Raw genomic sequence first — 20,556 nt, 5'->3', positions numbered from 1 at the left:
CTACATGGTAGAATAATGACATTTTCTTGTCCTTTCCTAATTTCAGCAAAATGGTTTTAGAAGCACAGCAAAGTATATGTGCTTTCAAAGAGGAAAAATAAAAATACCCACTTAAAATCATTTAAAGCTTTCAGTGGTGTATGACTATGTATCAAACATCAAATATAGAATTTTCCTTTTAAGTTAGATTTGAAGATTACGTCCCCAAAAGGTAAATTTATGATGATGCCCACCCCCCAAAAAAAAAGCTTTGATTTTTTTTCCCGAATGGGGGGTCATAGTTATTAGTCATTGAAGTCCTGGATCTAAAGTAAATCTATGTAATGTCAACTTTTGACCGGGGCACTTAGCAACCTAGCAAGTCGTTTATTTTTATGGCTCTTTCCAAAATTGGGGATTATAGTGATTATTTCATTGGTTACTTAGGGCAATAAAATAGTATCACCATGAAAAGTACTTAGCATGTGTTGGGAATTATGGAAAGAAAACAACTGTTACATCTTTGTAGTAATCATGGCCAATGAGTAAAGATTTTACTTTTTTCTCCTTCCATTTAGCAATTATTATACAAATAAAAGCCCTACAGAAGGAGATCTTCGCTTAGAAACACGAGAAGTATATTCTATTGATCCATACAACCCAGCAAGCTAACCAGAAAATAAACAGGTATTTAATGAAAATAAATTGTTTTATTAATTTCCATGTCAAAATGTTATTCAAATTCTACTCATCAATAAGCACAGCGTGAAGTATTTACCGTTCTTTTGCAGTTTTTAAATCTTGCATAGAAATGAATATAATTAGATCATGTTGCCAATTAATAGTCCTGTTATGTTTTATTCATTTATCCATTCAACAAATACTTAAATAGCAAAGTGAGTAAGAATAATATAAATAAGAAGACGGTAAGTAAAATATTATGAACACAAATAAAGCAGGAAAAGGGGATAGAGAGGGCAGGGTAGTTAGAAGGGAAGACCTCACTAGGAAAATGTCATTTGAGTGAAGATGGGAGTGAAGTAAGGAGCCAGCCATTGGGGGAAGAACATTGCAGGAAGAAAGAACAGTAAGTGCAAAGATCGTAAGGTGTGGTATGCATGCAGTGGCCAGTGTGGCTCACTATGGGCTGGCCAAGGGAGAAAGTGGCAGAGATGAAATCAGAGAGGGAAGGGGAGAAGGGGGAGACGATCCATCATGTGGAGTGTGCTAGGTCATTGAATGAACTTGGCGTTTATTCTAAGCTGGGAGCCATTGGAATGGTTAAGTGGAAAAGCTAATGGTCACCTTAACTGCTATGTTAAGAATGGAGTGTAAGACGCCAAGGGTGGAAAATAGGGAATCACTGAGGACTCTATCACAATTATCCAGGCTTACGCTGTGAGTGGCTACCACCAAGCCGGTGGGAAGAGGTCAGGTTCTGCATACATTTTTCTTACAGTGATCGGAGGATTTGCTGACAGTTTTAAATTAGATTTGGGTCATTAATTGGCAAAGGTAGCATTCAAGCTCAAATCTGACTTCAAACGGCTTTATCCTACATAATCTACAAAATAAAGATACCACCGCTGATCTCTTGGAACTTTTATAGTAAAATAAAAAATAAGACACACATAAGAATATATACCACTAGAGGCCTGGTGCACAAAATTTGTGCACTGTTCGTGGGGTCCCTCAGGCCAGCCTGTGCCCTCTTACAGTCCAGGAACCCTCAGGGGATATCCCACAGGGAGCCGGCCTAAGCTGGCAGTCGGATAGCCTTAGTGCTGCTGCGGAGGCAGGAGAGGCTCCTGTCACTGCCACTGCACTCACCAGCCCTGAGCCCAGCTTCTGACTGAGCGGCACTCCCCCTGTGGGAGCGCACTGACCACCAGGGAGCAGCTCCTGCATTAAGCGCCTGCCCCCTGGTGGTCAGTGCACATCATAGTGACCGTTCGTTCCACCGTTCAGTCTATTTGCATATTAGCCTCTTATTATATGGATAAGCAAGATACAGAAAAACTGCTGTGGCAGTGGAGCAAGAAAAGCTTATTTGCTGTTGGTGAGTCCGAAGAATGTGGTTGAGGAGAACAGGGGAGGCCAGAGTGATCTCTAAATCCAAACCTGTGGAGGCCCAAAGTAAAGCTATTACACCAGTATTTATTCAATGAATGTGTGAATGAATGAGGATGAGACTATGGCTTGATGCTTTATTGGTTCTAGCACTTTCTATACAGAAAATGTTAACATTCCCATTATTTAAACTTTGACTCAAACCAATGCTATTCATGCTGCCTCCTAACCAGGAACTCTTATTTCAGTGTGCCTTCGTGCTTGAAATGCAGCTGAACACGGGTTGGAAAGAAACCATTGGAATATCAGCAAGCCTATCTGTATGGGCTCCACATCACCGAAATGATGTCTTAAGCTGTAACTTCCTATTTGCACTTATTCTCGAGCAGCACAAAGAACATTTGCTTGATGAGAAAGATGGGAGCCCAGTGTCACTGCCACCTGCTCTTCAAGGACTTTCTGAAGCCTCACCTGTGATGTGCCTGGAGCCAGGCTTTGGCTATAAGCGGTTACATACGAGTAGCTCTGAGGAGTCACCTTTCCTAGGAAGGCACTAAAGTGAACTGTTTTCATATGCGGACTCTTCTTTTTTTCTAATCAGCATTCTCAGTTACCATATTCTTTTGGTTATAGAGTGGTTTTAATTAAGCAAAGTATGAAGCATTTCCTGTGGTTACGAGTCGCATAACTTTGTTGGGAAGTTTACTATAATAGTAGTTTTCTTCTCGGATATGATGAAATATTTCACTTCTTCACTTGGCTTGAATTTTTCTCACAATATATTGCCTTTGGTTATTGGGGGGGGGGGTTTTGGCAGAATTTATTGATTTATTTGCCTTTCCTCAATCACTCAGTAATTCTCATTTGCACAATTTTTTTTTAAGAGAGTCAAGTTTTAATTGTAACATTTTGGTGTACAATTTACACTTTGGGTGTTTCATAGGCAGTTTTATCAGAATCTCTAACTGCTTATACAATGTCATTTAATAGTATGTACATTTGTTATTAAAATAAATTTTATCTTTAAAAAATGTGCCTTAGATGATATTTTTCTGGATTCAACGAATTCCTGAATACAGACATACTCAGGGTTTTAGAGTTTGTAATTTAACATGCATTCTAGGTACCACCACCTTGTTTTTTTGGCCAAAGTCTTAAATCACAAATTTAATTCCCTCATCCTCAAGAATTTCTCTTACATTTGTCCAACGATCTACTTCCCCCCGTGCATCACCACACTCTTCTTTCTGGCCATTCTCTAAAGCCTGCTGTTGATTGTCTCTGTTCCAGCATTTAATCTATTGAGAAAATAAAATCCTGCTCACTGGCTACCAAAAATTATTCTCTCCATCTCCTCTCTGACTATATACGCTGTTTGGCATCTTTTTATAAATTGTGGTAAAAAGTATATAACAAAATTTTTCATCAGAATCCTTTAAGTGTACAGTTCAGAAGTGTTAAGTATGTTTACATCGTTGTACAATAGGTCTCTAGAACTTTTCGGTGTTATAAAAATTAAATGCTATTTCCTTTAGACAAAAACTCTACATTCCCCCTTTCCTCCAGTCCCTGGCAACCACCATTTACTTTTTGTTCCTGTGAATTTAACTAATTTAGGTACTTCATATAGGTGGAACCATACAGTATTTTCCTTTTGTGACACATGTATTTCACTTAGCATGTTGTCCTCAGGGTTCATCCCTATTGCAACATGTGCCAGAATGTACTTTCTTTTTCAGGCTAGACAGATCATTGCATGTATATACATTTTGTTTATCCATTTATTTGTCAATGAACATTTGGCTTGTTGTCACTTCATGGCTGTTGGAAATAACACTACTTAGAACACAGGTGTGCAGCAAATATCTCCTGAAGACATTGCTTTCAGATCGGTTGGATATATACCCAGAAGTGAGATGTTGTTCAACATATATTATTCATTCACAGTGCCATTTTCATTTCTCCACATTATCTGTTCATGCACTTCAGGCCATCTGCTCCCTTTTATCATCATCCCTATTATCCATCTTTCACTTAGCAGATGAAAACATCACAGGGTATCTCTCTCAATTTCCTCTCCTTCCACCTCTAAGCTTATCTATATCCATTCATCAATTCCACTGACCACGTTCACAGACTACACTGTCCTCTCCCCCCCCCCCCACCCCCGCCCCACCACCACACACACTCCCTGTTTCTTCCAGGACATGGCTCTATCAGTTATACCCTCTCTCATCACTGGCTCCTTTCCACCTGCCAACCTGGTGCAGCTAGTACCCATTCATCTCCAAGTCACAGAAATCTTGTCTCCCACTGGCTTAGACCAAAATTTATTACATCACATGACAGAAAAGATCACAGGTTCTGCTGATTCAGTCAAAACAGGAAAACATTCAAATCACATCCTCAGGAATCTATTCCTCCCCCTCCCACCCCCCAACCCCGAGGTTCTGCTTTTCCATGCTGGCCTCCTTCTGTGGTCGACACTCCCTAAAAATTGGAAAAGTATTTGCCGACAAAGCCAAACACACACCTTGTCAGCTTAGCATTCCAGCACAAAGAGCTTCTCTCTAATAACTCCTTCAAAAGTCCCTTCATTAGCTCTAATTTGTCAAAAAAAACTGGCACATATCTCCAACTGAACCACTTACTAGGGCCAGGGCAGTGAACTAGCAGATGGCAAGGCCTGAGCTGCCTACCCACAGTTGGAGCTGGCGTGGAATTGATGTACCCTTCTCTTTACCACTGCTGTATCTAAGAAAATAGTTAACCATAGCTTTCTCAATCATTTCACTCATACAGCCAACAAATAATTATGTATATCCTTCGGTATGCTAAGCAATGTTTTAGGTCATGGGATATAGCAGTGGCAAAATGACAGTGCCCGTGTAGCCTTTATTTTACTGAGGAGAGAGACAATAAGCAGATCTATTTAAAAAAGACATAAGTACAATATTTTAAATTATCTAAATCAGTGAAAGAGGAGAGAAAGTTCAGTGGATAGGCCATGGTTAATAGTGGCCAATGAAGGCTTCATTAAAGGGTCACACTTGAGCAAAAGATGAGGGAGGTAACCATGCAGACAGATATCCGGTCAAAAAGTATTCCCAGCAAAAGGACCATTAGAAGGAAAACAAAAGACTATGCCTGCTGTTTTAGAGAAATGACATATTTGCAGGCGTAAGGTAAACTCTATTAGAAAGGGGGAAACAGTGATACTGAAGAGAGAGGAACATTCCTGGAGTGATGTTTTTGAAAAAGTGAGAGCAGGTGATCTATACTGCTATGGAGGTGAGCCTTAGATAACGGTGTGAACAGTATAACCATACTAATAGGAGATAAGGAAGCTAAATAAGCAAGATACAGGTCTTGGGGTGAAGTGATGAAAGAAGTTTGTGGAAATTCTCTTCAATTGCTTCTATTTTTCTCTGAAGAAAAGCAGCAAAGGTATAAACAGAGATTGAGAATGATGTAGGAGATATCTGCATTCAATGTCAATATAAAAAATATGAAAGAGCCACTGAGGGGAATGACGGAGTAAATGGACTAGGCAGGCACAGTAGGAATGCCGAGCAGCACCACAGCGGTCCATCTGAAAGGAGCCATCTCTAAAGTCAGATGAGGCGTCCTGGATACAGGTTTGTCTCCAGCCACAGTCAGTGTCTTGGGTACAGGAGCAAAACTATGGAGAACTGACTCTAACCAGGACTATTGTTTGTCTAAAGTGAGAGACGGCCAAGGAAGCTGAGGATGTGTGCGAGATAGTGATTCCAACGATGGACCATGTAATTTAACCTGGTAAGGCGGAAAGTGAGGACACTAAGGGGATTTGAGACTGAAGGATGGTGGTGAGATCAACGGGTTGTGGGTACTGAGAAATACAGAGATGGTTGGGTCCAGGCAAACTAGAAGGATAGATTTTGGTAGTTGGACAGTGAAATAGTTGAAATTCTGGAGGTATTATAGCTCAATGAGAATAAAATCGAAGGTACTTCCATGGGCATAAGTGGCAGAGTAAAGTGAAAGATAAGATCATTTGGCAGAGAAGAGGAAGGCCCTGAAAGGGCAGGTATTTGAAAATATCATCGCTGGGAATATCAAATCACTGAGGGCTATTAATGCAGGGAGAATGGAGAAGGTTGCTGTGAGCTAGAAGTTAAACTTTCAAGCAATGAGGACAGAAAGCAGTTGTTAGGAGATTAATGCACAGGAAGTGGTAATGACTGGTGTATTCTGATAGCATGTGACGTAAGACTGAGGAATTGAGTCATCAGCCTACTAGGATGTGGCTGCTTCTTCCATTTCTCTGTTGAGAATAGCTTAAAAGGATGATAAGAGGGCCTTGAAAGAATGGTACTAGACCTATTAAAAAGGAAGTACAATAAGTGATATGATCAATGTATATATTTCTTGCAATAGAGTCTTAAAAGAGAAAGTAATGGAAAATAAAAAACATACCTCGCATTTGGGACACTGTCCTTTCTCAACGAGTGAGGGCAGAAGCTGAGACTTGAGTAGGCAGGAGCAAATAAAGACAGTATTCTGGAATCTTTATGTGAGCTAAGGCTATGTGTGCTGAGTTAGATAGGTTTGTTGGACTGTGGGTCTCTGTGAAAATGCACTGAGCATAGTTTTCCACCTTGAGTATCTTTGCTCCACTTTGAGTCATAGCTCTGCATGGAGGAGAAAAGAGCTCACACATTCACTGAAATATCTGCTACAATATCTTTTCAAGCCTCTTCCCCCTCTACAGCATTTAATATTTGGAATTTCTCCACTCTCCATTCAACTCATTCCAACTCTGACTCTTGTTCCTAATAATTTTGAAATTTGGGTTCTTGTCTCAGAGGCTAAAGACCTCCAAGGTTCAGGGCTAGAGCTGACTCTACATAACTGGTTTGTTTTGTAATCTCATGTACTTTATTTTATGCATCCTATATAATAAAAGGCTAATATGCAAATTGGCTGAACAGCAGAACGACCAGTCATTATGATGCACACTGACCACCAGGGGGCAGATGCTCAATGCAGGAGCTTCCCCCTGGTGGTCAGTGCACTCCCACAGGGGGAACACCACTCAGCCAGATGCCGGCTCACTGCTGGCGAGCACAGCAGCAGTGATGGCAGCCTCTCCGGCCTCTGCGACAGCGCTAAGGACCCCTTGGGGGATGTCCGCCTGCCAGCTTAGGCCCACTCCCCACTAAGCCAGCAGGCAGACATCCCCTGAGGGGTCCCGGACTGCAAGTGGGCACAGGCTGGGCTGAGGCTCCCCCTACCCCACCCCTAGTGCACAAATGTCATGTACCGGGCCTCTAGTTTAAAAATAATTCTGAGAAAGGATCCATAGGTTTTACCAAACAGGCAAAGGGATCTATGATTTACACAAAAATGTTAAATGTTTTCTTTTTAAAAGCTCTTTTCTTGGGCCATTCTGAAAACCCAGCTTCATAATTAACACACTACCTATATTCCCAAGCTTTTCCTAGAACATTCCCAAATCCCCAGGACCTCAATATACTCCATCTGTCCCATACCCAAGGCTTTCTCAGTTAAAAAAAAACAAAAACAAAAAACTTTTATACTTTTCCTTGATCCATCAACCTTCTCTCCCCTCTATATTAGTTTCCTGTCACTGCTGTAACCTGTACCTTGTAGGTTAAAATGACACAGATGTATTCTTTTACAGTTCTGTTCAGAAGTCCAAAAAGAGTCTGACAGGACTAAAACCACGGTGTTGCCACGACTGGTGCCTTCTGCAGGCAGAGAATTCCTGACTTGCCTTTATCAGCTTCTAGAGTTGGCTGTCATTCCTGGATTTTGGCAGCATCCAATCTCTGCTTCAGTCATCACCCTCTCCACGCTGAACTACTGCCTCCCTCTAACAAGGACCCCGTGACTACATTACCCAGTCAAATAACCCAGGGGAATCTCCCATCTCAAGTTCCTCAAAGTGATCACATCTAGAACCTCTTGTTACATAAGGTAACATATTCACAGGAATTAGGAATTAGGACATGGACATCTTTGGGGAGCTATTATTCAGCCGACCACACACACCCATTTCATCCTTGAACTCTTAGCCCCATGCTCCAAATATGTCCCACCCCTTATTTTTCAATTCCAATAAATGGTAAAACCATTCATTTAGAACCCTGGGGTGAAGTGTTGATTTTATTTTTCTCGCCACTAACTTTAAGAAGGGAAGTAACCAAAATCCAATGCAAAAAGTTTTGTTCATTCCACCTCCGATATCATCTAATTGTCCACTCTATCTAGTCAAGGCCGCCACCAAAACTACCCACGGTGATGGCAATGCCTCCTTGCTGGTCTCTCCACCCACTATTGCAGCGGTTCTCAACCTGTGGATGGCAACCCCTTTGGGGGTCGAACGACCCTTTCACAGGGGTCGCCTAAGACCATCAGAAAACACATATAAAATTACATATTGTTTTTGTGATGAATCACTATGCTTTAATTATGTTCAATTTGTAACAATGAAAGTACATCCTGCATATCAGATATTTACATTACGATTCATACCAGTAGCAAAATTACAGTTATGAAGTAGCAACGAAAATAATTTTATGGTTGGGGATCACCACAACATGAGGAACTGTATTAAAGGGTCGCAGCATTAGGAAGGTTGAGAACCACTGCACTATTGCCCTTTCCAATCCAGACTCCCTATGGCAGATGGAATTGTATTTTAAAAATTCAAATCTGATTTAGTCACTCTCTTTAAAAAAAAAAAATCGTTCAGTGGCTCGGTATATCTCAATTCAACATAGAGCAATGGGTTCTTCATCGTCCCTGGACCCTGCACAGGTTGCTGTAACTGTCAACACAGACAGCAGGCATTTAGGGAGCCGACCTACCCACGCACATTTTTGCAAAGGACAAAAGTCAGGCAGGAGCATAAGGGAGTGGAGCTGGAGAAGCCACCGCTTGGACCTGCCCACCCAGGCAGGCAGAGCACACAGAGGCGCTGAAGTTCTGCGAGACGGTGATCCTGGTGTGCGGGACCTGCAGGTGGACTTTGGAGGCCAAATTCGCTAGAAACAATGCAAATTGGGAACAGGCATGGCCTCCCCCGCCCATTAAGGGGAAGCTGTGGTCAAAAGCTTTTTGTTCCGCAACTGCGCTCCCCAGATCCTGGGTGCACCGCCTTGACTGTGGTCTCCGTCCTCTGAGCTGCGCTTTCTAGTGACTTGGATTTTCTTCCCGCGAACATCGGGTTCCTAGAGGTGCCGGGGAAGATGGGAGCCCGATCTCCGAGGAGCCCCGAGCCTCCGTGGCCGCCAGCGCCCTCTCTCTCCTGCTCGGGAGGAGCCCTCCTGGCGGTGCTGATGCTGCTCGCGCTGCCGGCTGCCTGGGGTGAGATGCGGGCGGGCGGGCGGGCGGGCGTGGGGAGCGGCTCCAGCCGGGACGCAGCCTCCGGATCCCCGCATCCTGGGGGTTCGTTTCCAGTGGGCTCAGCTGCGAGAGGGCGAGGGCACGGGGCTCTGCGACCCCCTCTGTGTCCTCAGACCCTTCTGGCCTCTGGGTAGAATCGGGTTCCCCTCTGCAGGGTCTTATGCGTCCCCAGCGCAGGGAGAGCGCAGATGCGAAGGTGGCACAGCATGAAGTCCTTGCCTTCCCTGCTGACCAGGACTGGCTGTGTGAGGACAGGGCGCTGATCCGAGTGCCAGAAAGAGGTTTGGGCATTCCACCAGCCTGGGTTCTAATCCTGGAAACTTCTTAGCTGTGGGGAAAGTGACGAGCCCTGCCTGCGTCCCTTTCCTCTTCTGTGAGATGGCAAAGCCCTTAGCCCTACCTCACGGGGCTGCCATCTAAATGGCATAAAGCATGCCAAGGATCGAACCCAGCGCCTGTCACTTCATTTCTGTTCCCCAGCCATTAGCTCTGCGCTTTGTTCATGGGGGTGTTTGGACCAGCAGCGCTGGGAGGTGCGGTTTTCCCCGGAAATCTGCCCTGTGTCCGGCCAGTATTCAGCCCACGCCCTCCCCAATCCAGCACTTCCATCATCAACACATTCACACTCTGAGTGGCTACTTGAGGGCATACCCCTAGCAGGGCACTTGGGGTTAGGAGAACTAGTGACACCCCAGACCCCTCAGCGCAGCTGGCCTCCGGGAGAAGGCACCCTGGAAAAGTGGACCCGTTTTAGCCATGAGTTTAGAACAAAATAGAACCATTCTAACCATTATGGAAATTTTGAGGTCATGCCTTCCCTTCCTTCCTTCCTTCCTTCTGACTTTAGGTAAACAACTTCAATGAGGGCCCTTCTCTTCTTATTTGTGGCTTTCCCAAAAGACCTTGAGTTGCTGGGGCTCCCTGGCCACATCTCAGTTGGAGTGACAGTCTGCTCCTGTTTGCCCAGCCTCTTCTGGACAGCTGAGCTGGGCTCCTCCCTGTCACTAGACACTTTACATTCGTTCTTGGATGGCGCCCTCCCTCATGGGAAAAGAAAAACCAGGTTTTCAGAAAAGTTGGTGTTAATGTTTCATCTCCTTAGACACCAGAAAGTAACCTGTTAGGGGAGGAAATGTAATAGAACCTAAAGTGTTATTTTCAGAAGAGAAGCGTCGCCAGTGAGGTAAGCCAGCTGTTGTCAGTGCTTGGAAATGGCTGTGGACCTTGTGAGTATCTGGCTCCCTTCTTACTGGAATATTGTGATAGTTCCCGCTGTTAACAATCTCAGACACTATTAACTGCCCCCACGTTATTTTACTAAGGTCAGCACAGTAGCCTCCGAATGTGAAACAGCCTAAACCCATGGTCGGCAAACTGCGGCTCTCGAGCCACATGCGGCTCTTTGGCCCCTTGAGTGTGGCTCTTCCACAAAATACCATGCGGATGTGCACGTACAGTGCGATTGAAACTTTGTGGCCCATGCGCAGAAGTCGGTTTTCTGCCTGGGCGAGTCTATTTTGAAGAAGTGGTGTTGATATTTGGCTCTGTTGACTAATGAGTTTGCCGACCACTGGTAAACTAAGCTAACTAGTGATTTACTTGCCAAAGTAGTTTAGATAAAGAAAGTGTTGATGGAATGCTGACAATGTCACAGCACTTTGGAGTTGAAAAGAAGTCTGAGAGAGCCATGCCTCCCAGGCGGGTGCACACAGACCTAGAGTGGTGAGGTTTTATGAAATCTCTCATTGGGAGACCCGGGTTCTGGTTTGTCCAGTGTCTACTACATACCAAATGGGGGTCTTGGATCCAGCAAGTCAATTAACATCCCTAACTTCCAGTGTCCTTGAGTAGAAAATGAGCATATTTGACATCCTGTTATCTGAGAAGGATATTGCAAAAATTGCATGAGGTAGTGTATGTGATAGTGTTTTGGAACCTGAAAATCCCCATGCATATCTAAGGGACCCTGACTAGGAAGTCACACCAGACAACCTCAAAGCCACAGGAGGTCTGAAATGGAGCTTCAATGAGTGGAAGGAGCACAGCTTAAGCAGCACTTAGGGAGGGAATCCAAAAAACAGTTGTGCAGGATGATTCACAGGGCTATTGGATTGACATACCAAGGAGCACACTAAGGAAGCATGACAGTGTTCAATAAAGCAGTCTCTGTTGCCCTCTCCTGGGCCTCAGGTCAGCTCTCACTCTTGGCCCCTGCTGTGTCGTGATGCAAGGTAGGAAGGAGGGGCATTCCTGTTCGCTTTCTGTGTTTTGTGACATATGTCAGTTTACATGTATATGCTCAGATGAGAAGGTGTGTATGGTGTCCATTGCCTAGTTTTACCTACTGTAATCTTCACCATTGGACAAGCAACTTCAGAATTGTGTTGCATAGAAACACTGAGTGAAATAATTCTAATAAGGTGAACTCAAGGAAGTAAGAAAACAGCATACCTGACAACCACTCCCCCACACACAGACACACAAACTCATATACAAGCTCTTTGTCGGAGAAACACTGTCAATCTCATCACAACTGACCAAAGGTTGATAAAGGCAAAAATGTAGAAAGTATCAAGAAACTAGCAATAGATAGCTTTATCCATCATTACCAAGAGAGAAACTCACTCTAACTGTATTTTTGTCTGTTTAAATGTTAGTTAATGATCATATTATATTATGATTAGTAAAGCATTTATAATGTTTATTTAATCTCTATCCTATTTCTTTAAATTTCTATTTATATGTAATATAAATCTAGATGTAATATAAAGTATCTAGAAGAGTTTAGCAAACATGATTAATTGTTAATTGGGCCTCACTGGCATATCCAAAACACTATACCCACTACCACAGACACACCTTAAAAAAATACATCTGATACAGTTACATCAGTTGACTATATGCTGAGACATACAAGTGTCAATCAATTTCAAAACTTCATAATAAATCTACAGCTTAAAATTTCCTCAAATGTTTATAAATTATGCAAAATATTGCTACATAAGCCATGGGTCAATGAAGAAATCACAATGGCCATTAACAAATACTTTGAACTGAAAATATGCATTTGTACACTGGAAACATATATAATTTCATTAACCAATGACACGCCAATAAGTTTAATAAAGTTAAGAAACTCAAAAACCTGAAAATATGGTACATCAAAACTTTGAGAATACAGCTAAGTCTATGCTCAGAATAAAATAATAATACGAATGCTTGTTTCACAAATTATGTAAAGCTGAAAATAAAAAAATCTAAGTTACCATCTTAAGAAATTTATTTTTAAACTCAGCAAATAGGCTCAATAAAATTTTTTAAAAGGTAAAATAAAAATAAGTACAAATCAATAAATCCAAAAGTTGATTGCTTACAGCCTAATAAAATTGAACAATCTACCCTCCGTTATTTAAATTAAGTAATAAGGTGTGTGGAAAGAAATAGAAGATTAATCAAAACAGAACAGAACCTATTTGTAATGTAAAATACTTTTCCAATAGCTATTTCTTCTTTATTACATACTAGAGGCCCAGTGCATGAAATTCATGCATTTGGTGGGGTCCCTCAGCCTGGCCTGAGCCCTCTCACAGTCTGGGAGCCCTCGAGGGATGTCCAACTGATGGCTTAGGACCGATCCCCAGTGCCGGCAGTCACACATCCCTCTCACAGTCTGGGCCTAAGGCGGTAGTCGGATATCCTTAGCATTGTTGCGGAGGCGGGAGAGGCTCCTGCGACCACCGCTGCATTCACCAGCCATGAACCCAGCTCAGGGCTTCTGGCTGAGCAGGACTACCCCTGTGGAAGTACATTGACCACCATGGGGCAGCTCCTGTGTTGAGCATCTACCCCCTGGTGGTCAGTGAGCATCATAGCTACCAGTTGTTCTGCTGTTCAGTCGATCTGCATATTAGCTTTTATTACATAGGATTGTTTAAGTCTACATGGTATTTTTATTAGTTTAACTTAAACCTTTACATCTTAAGAAGTAAATGAGTCTAATATTTAATTCAAGATGTGCATTATAAAATATAGGCCCTCACAAAGTTTAGTTGTTGAGTTTGGTCTGCAAAACATGTGCTGAATTTTCCTGTGCTGATGTATTGACTTGGCAACATCGTTTAATAGTTGTGACCACTACTGAAGGCCAGAGAAGAAACTGTTGTGCTGCTAGGTCTGGGTGGTCAACTGCAAATGAAGATACATGGTGAAACGCATGCGTGCTGCTTATTACGCAAGAGGATGGGGTAAAGAAAGCCAGAGCCCAGGCACTTTCTGATGGATAAAATGTGAAGCTATGAATTAGTTTTTCCTTCAGTGAAAGAACAGATAGATTAGATATATAGATATAGCTAAAATAGATATAGATTAGATATAAATATATATAGATATAGATATACCTTAATTGCCTTCAAAATAGCAGGCACTTTTAAAATGGATAGATGCTGTTTTAAAAAGCTCTTTTCTAAAGTTGCTGCTAAGGGAACAATCCTTTTACCAGCATTAAAGTGTTCATTTTCTTCTTCAATCACATCTATGAAACATATTGGAGAAAAAGAGGAGGTGGAATAGAAGTTCCCTCATTGACCCTGATGTCCCTGTGATCTTGGTCTTCAGGTCAATGTCAAGCCCCGCCATATTTTGCATCTGCCATGCCCACAAGATGGACTGATGAGGTTGAGTTTCCCATTGGGACATCTTTGAAGTATAAATGCCGCCCTGGTTACCAGGGGAGAGGTTTCTCTATCACCTGCCTAAAAGACTCGGTCTGGTCAAGCCCTGGAAGCTGTACACGTAAGTAACTCTGGACTGAGAACTCCTCTGTCTCAGTGAAACATCCATAAGAACTGGTGCAATTGTTCAGATTTGGGAATGAAAACATCTATGACTTGTAAGTCTGCCTAATTAGGACCTGAGGACCAAGAGAGGTCATATCTTCCTACTGCTTTGAGTTCCTGGCACCTTCATTAAAACTTCATTTCATAAGAAACTGTCATTATAGGGCATGATTGAGGGAAATCTCCATTCACTAGGCATCTGCCATTTTCACAACTGAAACTGGTGAATGACTCAGGAAAGGAAAAAGAAGTGCAAGTAAGAACAAAAGCCCAGACTCAGATCTTTACTCTGGTTGAATCACAGAGTAAACACTTTGGTAACAAATAAAGGTTACATTTTCCTGGGAGGCATGAGGTGAGGATTAGATAGAACTGGAGGGGAGGTCTTTTTGAAAGTGGTGCTTAGTAGGTGGCTGATTTTGAGACAGTGTTGTGAAATTCCCCAATGTGGCAAAACCTGTAGAACTACAAATGTTCTTCAGTAAGCTGCTGCCAGGTTGGGTCTTTACTAAGAGAAGTTCAAGGATTTCTACACCCAGTCCCAAAATTCTGCTTCTTTCCCATAGGTAAATCATGTGGCACTCCTTCCGAACCCACAAATGGCAAAATGGAAATAACTGGAGAAGCCAAGTTTGGATCAATTATTAATTATTCTTGTAATGAAGGGTGAGTTTGCAGTAGCATTTGTGGGGTGGTGAGGGGAGGTGACAGTTCAAAAATTGTAACAGCAATTTCTAAACAATAGTATTAGAGAGGAGAGTCAAACTACCTACCCGTTAAAACAAACCAATAGGATTTCTAAGTGGAGGTGGTAGCTTCAATACAGGCATTTAAATACCCTTGAAATGATTAAGCATATATTTCAAAAATAGGAAAAAAATCTAGAAAATGGGTTGGGGGGTGCCTGTTGTACACCAAATTAATGCACATAAAACCAGGTGAAGCATTCATTGAATGGGGAGGACCAGCTCTCTAAAGAAGCAAAAGGAACAAACACTAGTTGACCCACAAATATATTCTCTCCTCAAAGCACCAAGAGCTGGGGATGGTGGATTCAGGGGGAAGTGGGAGTGATTTGTTTGGGAGGATGGAGCAGGTGTGAGGAATGGGCCGATCTGAATTGTGATAGCTCCTCTCCAGAAGTGCTCACAGTGCAAGCATCACCCTGGGGACATCTTCTTGGCCTATCCTTTGGGGAGGCACCCATTTAGGAAAGAAGTAGGGGGACTGCTTCACCTTATACTTCACTTTTGCTTTGCTTTTTTGCTCACTTATAATACATACAAAATAATATATGTGAACACTTAACATAGTGGTAACAATAAAATGAGCTCCAGTGTATAAACTACTCACCTTAAGAAATATTACTAATACCTTTGGGGCCTCCTGTGTGCCCTTCCCAATTCTCGTTCCTCCAGCTCCAGAACGTCTCCAGAAGTAAGCACCATTCTGAATTTTATGTTTTTCATTCCCTGGAGTTTCTTTTTTTTTAATTAAAAAATATTTTTATTGATTTCAGAGAGGAAGGAGGAGGGAGAGAGAGAGAGAAACATCAATGATGAGAGATAATCATTGATTGGCTGCCTCCTGCACACCCCCCCCATTGGGGCCCAAGCCCCCAACCCAGGCATGTGCCCCTGACTGGACCGAACCTGGGACCCTTCAGTCCCCAGGCTGACACTCTATCTACTGAGCCAAACCAGCCAGGGCTGGAGTTTCTTTTTTATCTCCTCCCATGCATCATCCTAATCAGTATACGTATTTTTAAAATATGTATTTTTTTTTTATTTCAGAGAGGAAGGGAGAGGGGGAGAGAGAGAGAGAAACATCAATGATGAGAGAGAACCATTGATCAGCTGACTCCTGCATGCCCCGCACTGGGGATCTATCCAGCAAAATTTCTGAATGGGCCAGATATTGAGTTGAAATTTAAAAAAAGGAGTATGGGTGACTCTAAGATTTTTGGTTTGATCTGAAAGAAGGAAATACCAGCAATGGAATAGAAGTATTTTTTTTCCTAACACTCAACACTAAATGGTATATATACTTTTTAAATTTAAAAAAACCCACATTTTTATTGATTTCAGAGAGGAAGGGACAAGGAGAGAGAGAGAAACATCAATGATGAGAGAATCATTGACCGGCTGCCTCCTGCATGGCCCCTACTGGGGATTGAGCCCACAACCTGGGCATGTGCCCTTGACCAGAATTGAACCCGGGATCCTTCAGTCCATTGGCCGGTGCTTTATCCACTGAACCAAACCAGCTAGGGCTTAAATTTTTAAAAAATAATTCTTTATTGTTGAAAGTATTACATATGTCCCCTTCCCCCTCTCCCCCCATTGACCTCCTCCAGCCCCCCCGCCCCCCCCGCCCCAGGGGCACATGTATTTTTAATCGCTGTTACCCCGGTGTGTTAAAAAATTTTAAATATTATTTCCAACTGAAATTATTATTAGTCACATTTATAAAATGAAGAGACATACATACATAAATACATACATACACTACAAGACGTAAAAATGTTTTTGTTTTTATTTTTTTTAAATATATTTTATTAATTTTTTACAGAGAGGAAGGGAGAAAGATAGAGAGTTAGAAACATCGATGAGAGAGAAACATCGATCAGCTGCCTCCTGCACATTCCCCACTGGGGATGTGCCCGCAACCAAGGTACATGCCCTTGACCAGAATCGAACCTGGGACCTCTCAGTCCGCAGGCCGACGTTCTATCCACTGAGCCAAACCAGTTTCGGCCGTAAAAATGTTTTCACTAGAATTCTTCCTAGGATAGACATTGTGGCTTCAGAAGGCGAAACTCCTACAACTCCTAAGAGGCTGTCCTGTGCAAGGCAAAGGGAAGAAGTTGCTTGTTACTGCAGAGAAGCAGGAATAGAAAGACAAGTGAGGAAGAGAATAAAATGCCAAATGGTGCCCACTCCCCAGGGTAACAGCTCCCTAGAACTGCCCCCAAATAAAATGCTTTGAGCAAGTGGATCTAGGGAGAGTCATATAAAAGGGTAGGTCCACTCCACGCCTACTCTACCAACAGCTGTGTCCGTAGCAGATTATTCTGGGTGGTTTCTCAGAGAAACCTCCCATGCCCATGTCTCCCGGTCCTCTTGAGAGACAGTCTAGACTCTAGATAAATGTCTCCTTCTCCTGTTGGCACCAACACATATGAAGTGGGAAGCTCATCCTCACCAGAAAGCCAGAGAACAGGCCAGAGAGTTTATTCTCCATCTCGAGGGTTGGACATCCCCCATTCCCTATCTAGTGACATCAGGCAGCCCAGCAAAGCACCTTCACTCCCACCGGCAGCAGGGATACATCCAGAATTTAGCGGAGCCAGAAGAATGAAGCAGACCAGAATGGCATTACAAGGCTCAGAAGACTGAGCTTTCATTGGAACTAAAACAAAAGGAAGACAGAATCTACCCAACAACTAAATGACATCCACTGCTGTCACACTTTACATTGATCTCTGATTGGCTTATTTTGCTGTTTGAATAAAGCTTGTGCTGCTATATCTATCTGTCTATCTATCTATCTATCTATCTATCTGTCTATCTATACATTTAGCAGCATACACACACACATATATATATATATATACACACACACACACTAGAGGCCCAGTCAGGCATCGGTGGGGGTCCCTCAGCCTTGCCTACTCCATCTTGCAATCTGGGGCCCCTCGGGAAAAGTCAGAGACCCAGTTTCGGCCCGATCCCTGCAGGCCAGGTTGAGGGACCCCACCAGTGCATGAATCCATGCACGGGGCCTCTAGTATGCATATAAGATTTTTGGTTAATCTCTTCCCACCCTCCTCGCTTCCCCCTTCCCTCTGAGATTCATGTTTCCATGACTGTGCATTGAACGTCTGCCCCCTGGTGTTCAGTGTGCATCATAGCTACTGGTTGAATGGTTGACCCGTCACTTAGGTTTTCTTTTTAAAAATATATTTTATTGATTTTTCACAGAGAGGAAGGGAAAGGGATAGAGAGTTAGAAACATCGATGAGAGAGAAACATCGATCAGCTGCCTCCTGCACACCTCCTACTGGGGATGTGCCCGCAACCCAAGTACATGCCCTTGGCCGGAATCGAACCTGGGACCTTTCAGTCCGTAGGCCGATGCCCTATCCACTGAGCCAAACCGGTTAGGGCAGTTAGGTTTTTATATATACAGATGGCATTGTTCTAACTATACCAAATAACACTTGACAATTATTTGATATTATTTGTCTCAATTTGTAATAGTATCAAGTTTGGCCCTAGCTATACCAACTCTCATGAATGGCTCAGCTCAGCATTCCGTCACTATACACAGCCTCTGTTGAAGTAAATATAAATGTCACTAAATTTTCCAAATTTTATGGCACACTTTAAACAGTTTGGGGCATACTAATTGAGAATTTCTGCCTTTAATATTTAAAATATGAGATTAGTGTTCAACTCTCTTTGTTCTGCTTGGATTCCCTTTGGTTCTACTTTGATGAATCTTATTTACCTAAGATTTACATAAAAATGTATCTGAAGTTGATAAAGAAGAGAGATTCCATCCAGTTTAGAAGGTCTACAGGAGAAAATTTAAAAGTCCCAATACAGACATAAGATTTGAGACACTGACAGTATGACAAAAGGAAATTGTTCTGAATTCTTCAAGATGGTGGTCTCTTGTAAGTAACAATCTCAGCAGGGACATTACAATGTAACATTCATTATTCTTTGCCTCTAGATACCAACTCATTGGTGAAACTTCTAATTTTTGTGGCATCGTAGACAATACCGTCGCCTGGCAAAATCAAGTACCTGTTTGTACGAGTGAGTTGAAATCTTTTCTATTACCTTTACCAGTAGAGTCTAAGTTTCCACCTGAATTTATAAAAATTTGAATTGAATTCCTTTAGTGCATTCTGTCCTTGAGATAGTTGAAGACAGCACTACTGTCCTCAAAGTACTTGTGGGTTTCCTGGCAACTGTTTAAGTTCTTCCTGATCTCGGGATGTGCCTTTTGTAAATCTGAGGACTTAAATGCATAAATGCCTCTAAAATGTATTTCTACTTCAGTTAATTTGGAATTATGTTGGTTCTACCATCCCCAGTATAATAACCATTCTGCTTGGCAAATAAATACAGAATGATAAAGCGATGCTCTCCACGGTTCATGAAGCTGTGGAAGAATCAACGCCCTCATGTACAAGCGTTCAGCAAACCCTTTTTAACAGCACCCTGTACTATATGCCTCAAAAGTGGGTACATACAAGACCTACTTCTTAGAATTCACACTTAGGAAATAAACACAGCTTTCTGCAAGGAGTTCACTGTAAACGCATCATTGCTGCATTCTTTATAATAGTGAAATGGTTCTGGTCACCTAAATGTACTACTTGTTTCAAAATATGGTTTAGAAAGTATCTGCCAGAAGGAAGGAAACGTGATTAAAATGACTACATAGGATTTCCTAAGGAACATACAATAGCCATGCAGCATTAGAAGAAATCTATCTGTACACTGGAATTTTATTCAGCCATGAAATAAAAACATCTGGAGAAGCACTTAGTGACATATAAAGATGTTTATTATATCTATTTGATGTGAAAAAAAATCAGATGACAAAACAGTTTGTATGGCAATAGCTCATTTTATTAAAAGATCATATATCTATGCCTATTTCTATATTTTCATCTCTATCTCTAATTTTGTAACCATTTTTATATTCAGACCCTGGTAACTAGTTTTAAGCCTCTTTGATGAAGGCTGTGGGGCGGAGGTGGGGGGGGGGGGGTCCTTTGCCTTTTGGCTGTGTAGCAGGTGCTTCTTCAAGAAGATTCACACTCCCATTTCTTCAAGCTCCTCTGTGTCTGTAAACTGGTTCTTAAGTCTGGGAATTGGCTGACGAAGAACCACACTCTGTTTTATAGTGTTTCAAGTTAGACTTCCGGTCACCAGACCTAGATCTTTTCTGCTTATACCAACCTTAGTTCACTCTTCATCTACTTCATCTCTTGAGACTCCATGATCAATTAACTGATGACAAAGGTCTCTGCAGATAAATCATTCTGATTTGTTTCAATTGCCTCTGGCAGTTAAGGGCTGCCATTCTGAGGTCCTATCATCCCCCTTGATTTTAGGGAACCTGGTTCAATAGCAACTATTCCCACTGTCGTTCCTGGCCTACATAGAGGGCCTACATCACAGAGTTCTTCAAAGATGCTGAAACTCCTACATGAATTTATTTCTCAAAGCCTTGGGTG

At 42.3% G+C, this 20,556-nt stretch overlaps 2 protein-coding genes across 9 annotated transcripts in view; both read left to right on the top strand.

Moving 5' to 3' along the window:
* Window positions 1-3,375, top strand: part of CR2 (complement C3d receptor 2) — a 31,665-nt gene extending 28,290 nt beyond the window's left edge. For all 5 annotated transcript variants that reach the window (XM_070396654.1, XM_070396653.1, XM_070396652.1 and 2 more), the window contains 2 exons: window positions 558-666; window positions 2,298-3,375. In XM_070396654.1, the coding sequence (XP_070252755.1) occupies window positions 558-651 (94 nt within the window). In that variant the 3' untranslated portion in view covers window positions 652-666; window positions 2,298-3,375. The remainder of the gene's footprint in view (window positions 1-557; window positions 667-2,297) is intronic.
* Window positions 3,376-9,220: 5,845 nt separating this feature from the next.
* The window catches only part of CR1 (complement C3b/C4b receptor 1 (Knops blood group)), a 69,170-nt gene continuing 57,834 nt past the window's right edge, over window positions 9,221-20,556 (top strand). For all 4 annotated transcript variants that reach the window (XM_070396648.1, XM_070396646.1, XM_070396647.1 and 1 more), the window contains exons 1-4: window positions 9,221-9,423; window positions 14,077-14,253; window positions 14,864-14,963; window positions 19,038-19,123. In XM_070396648.1, coding sequence (XP_070252749.1) covers window positions 9,306-9,423; window positions 14,077-14,253; window positions 14,864-14,963; window positions 19,038-19,123 — 481 coding nt within the window. In that variant the 5' untranslated portion in view covers window positions 9,221-9,305. The remainder of the gene's footprint in view (window positions 9,424-14,076; window positions 14,254-14,863; window positions 14,964-19,037; window positions 19,124-20,556) is intronic.

This window comes from Myotis yumanensis, unplaced genomic scaffold (assembly GCF_028538775.1).
Source record: "Myotis yumanensis isolate MYYU_CA2020_CCGP unplaced genomic scaffold, mMyoYum1.0.hap1 SCAF_17, whole genome shotgun sequence".
Lineage (NCBI taxonomy): Eukaryota > Metazoa > Chordata > Mammalia > Chiroptera > Vespertilionidae > Myotis > Myotis yumanensis.
This window is presented reverse-complemented; position numbering and strand designations above follow the sequence as displayed.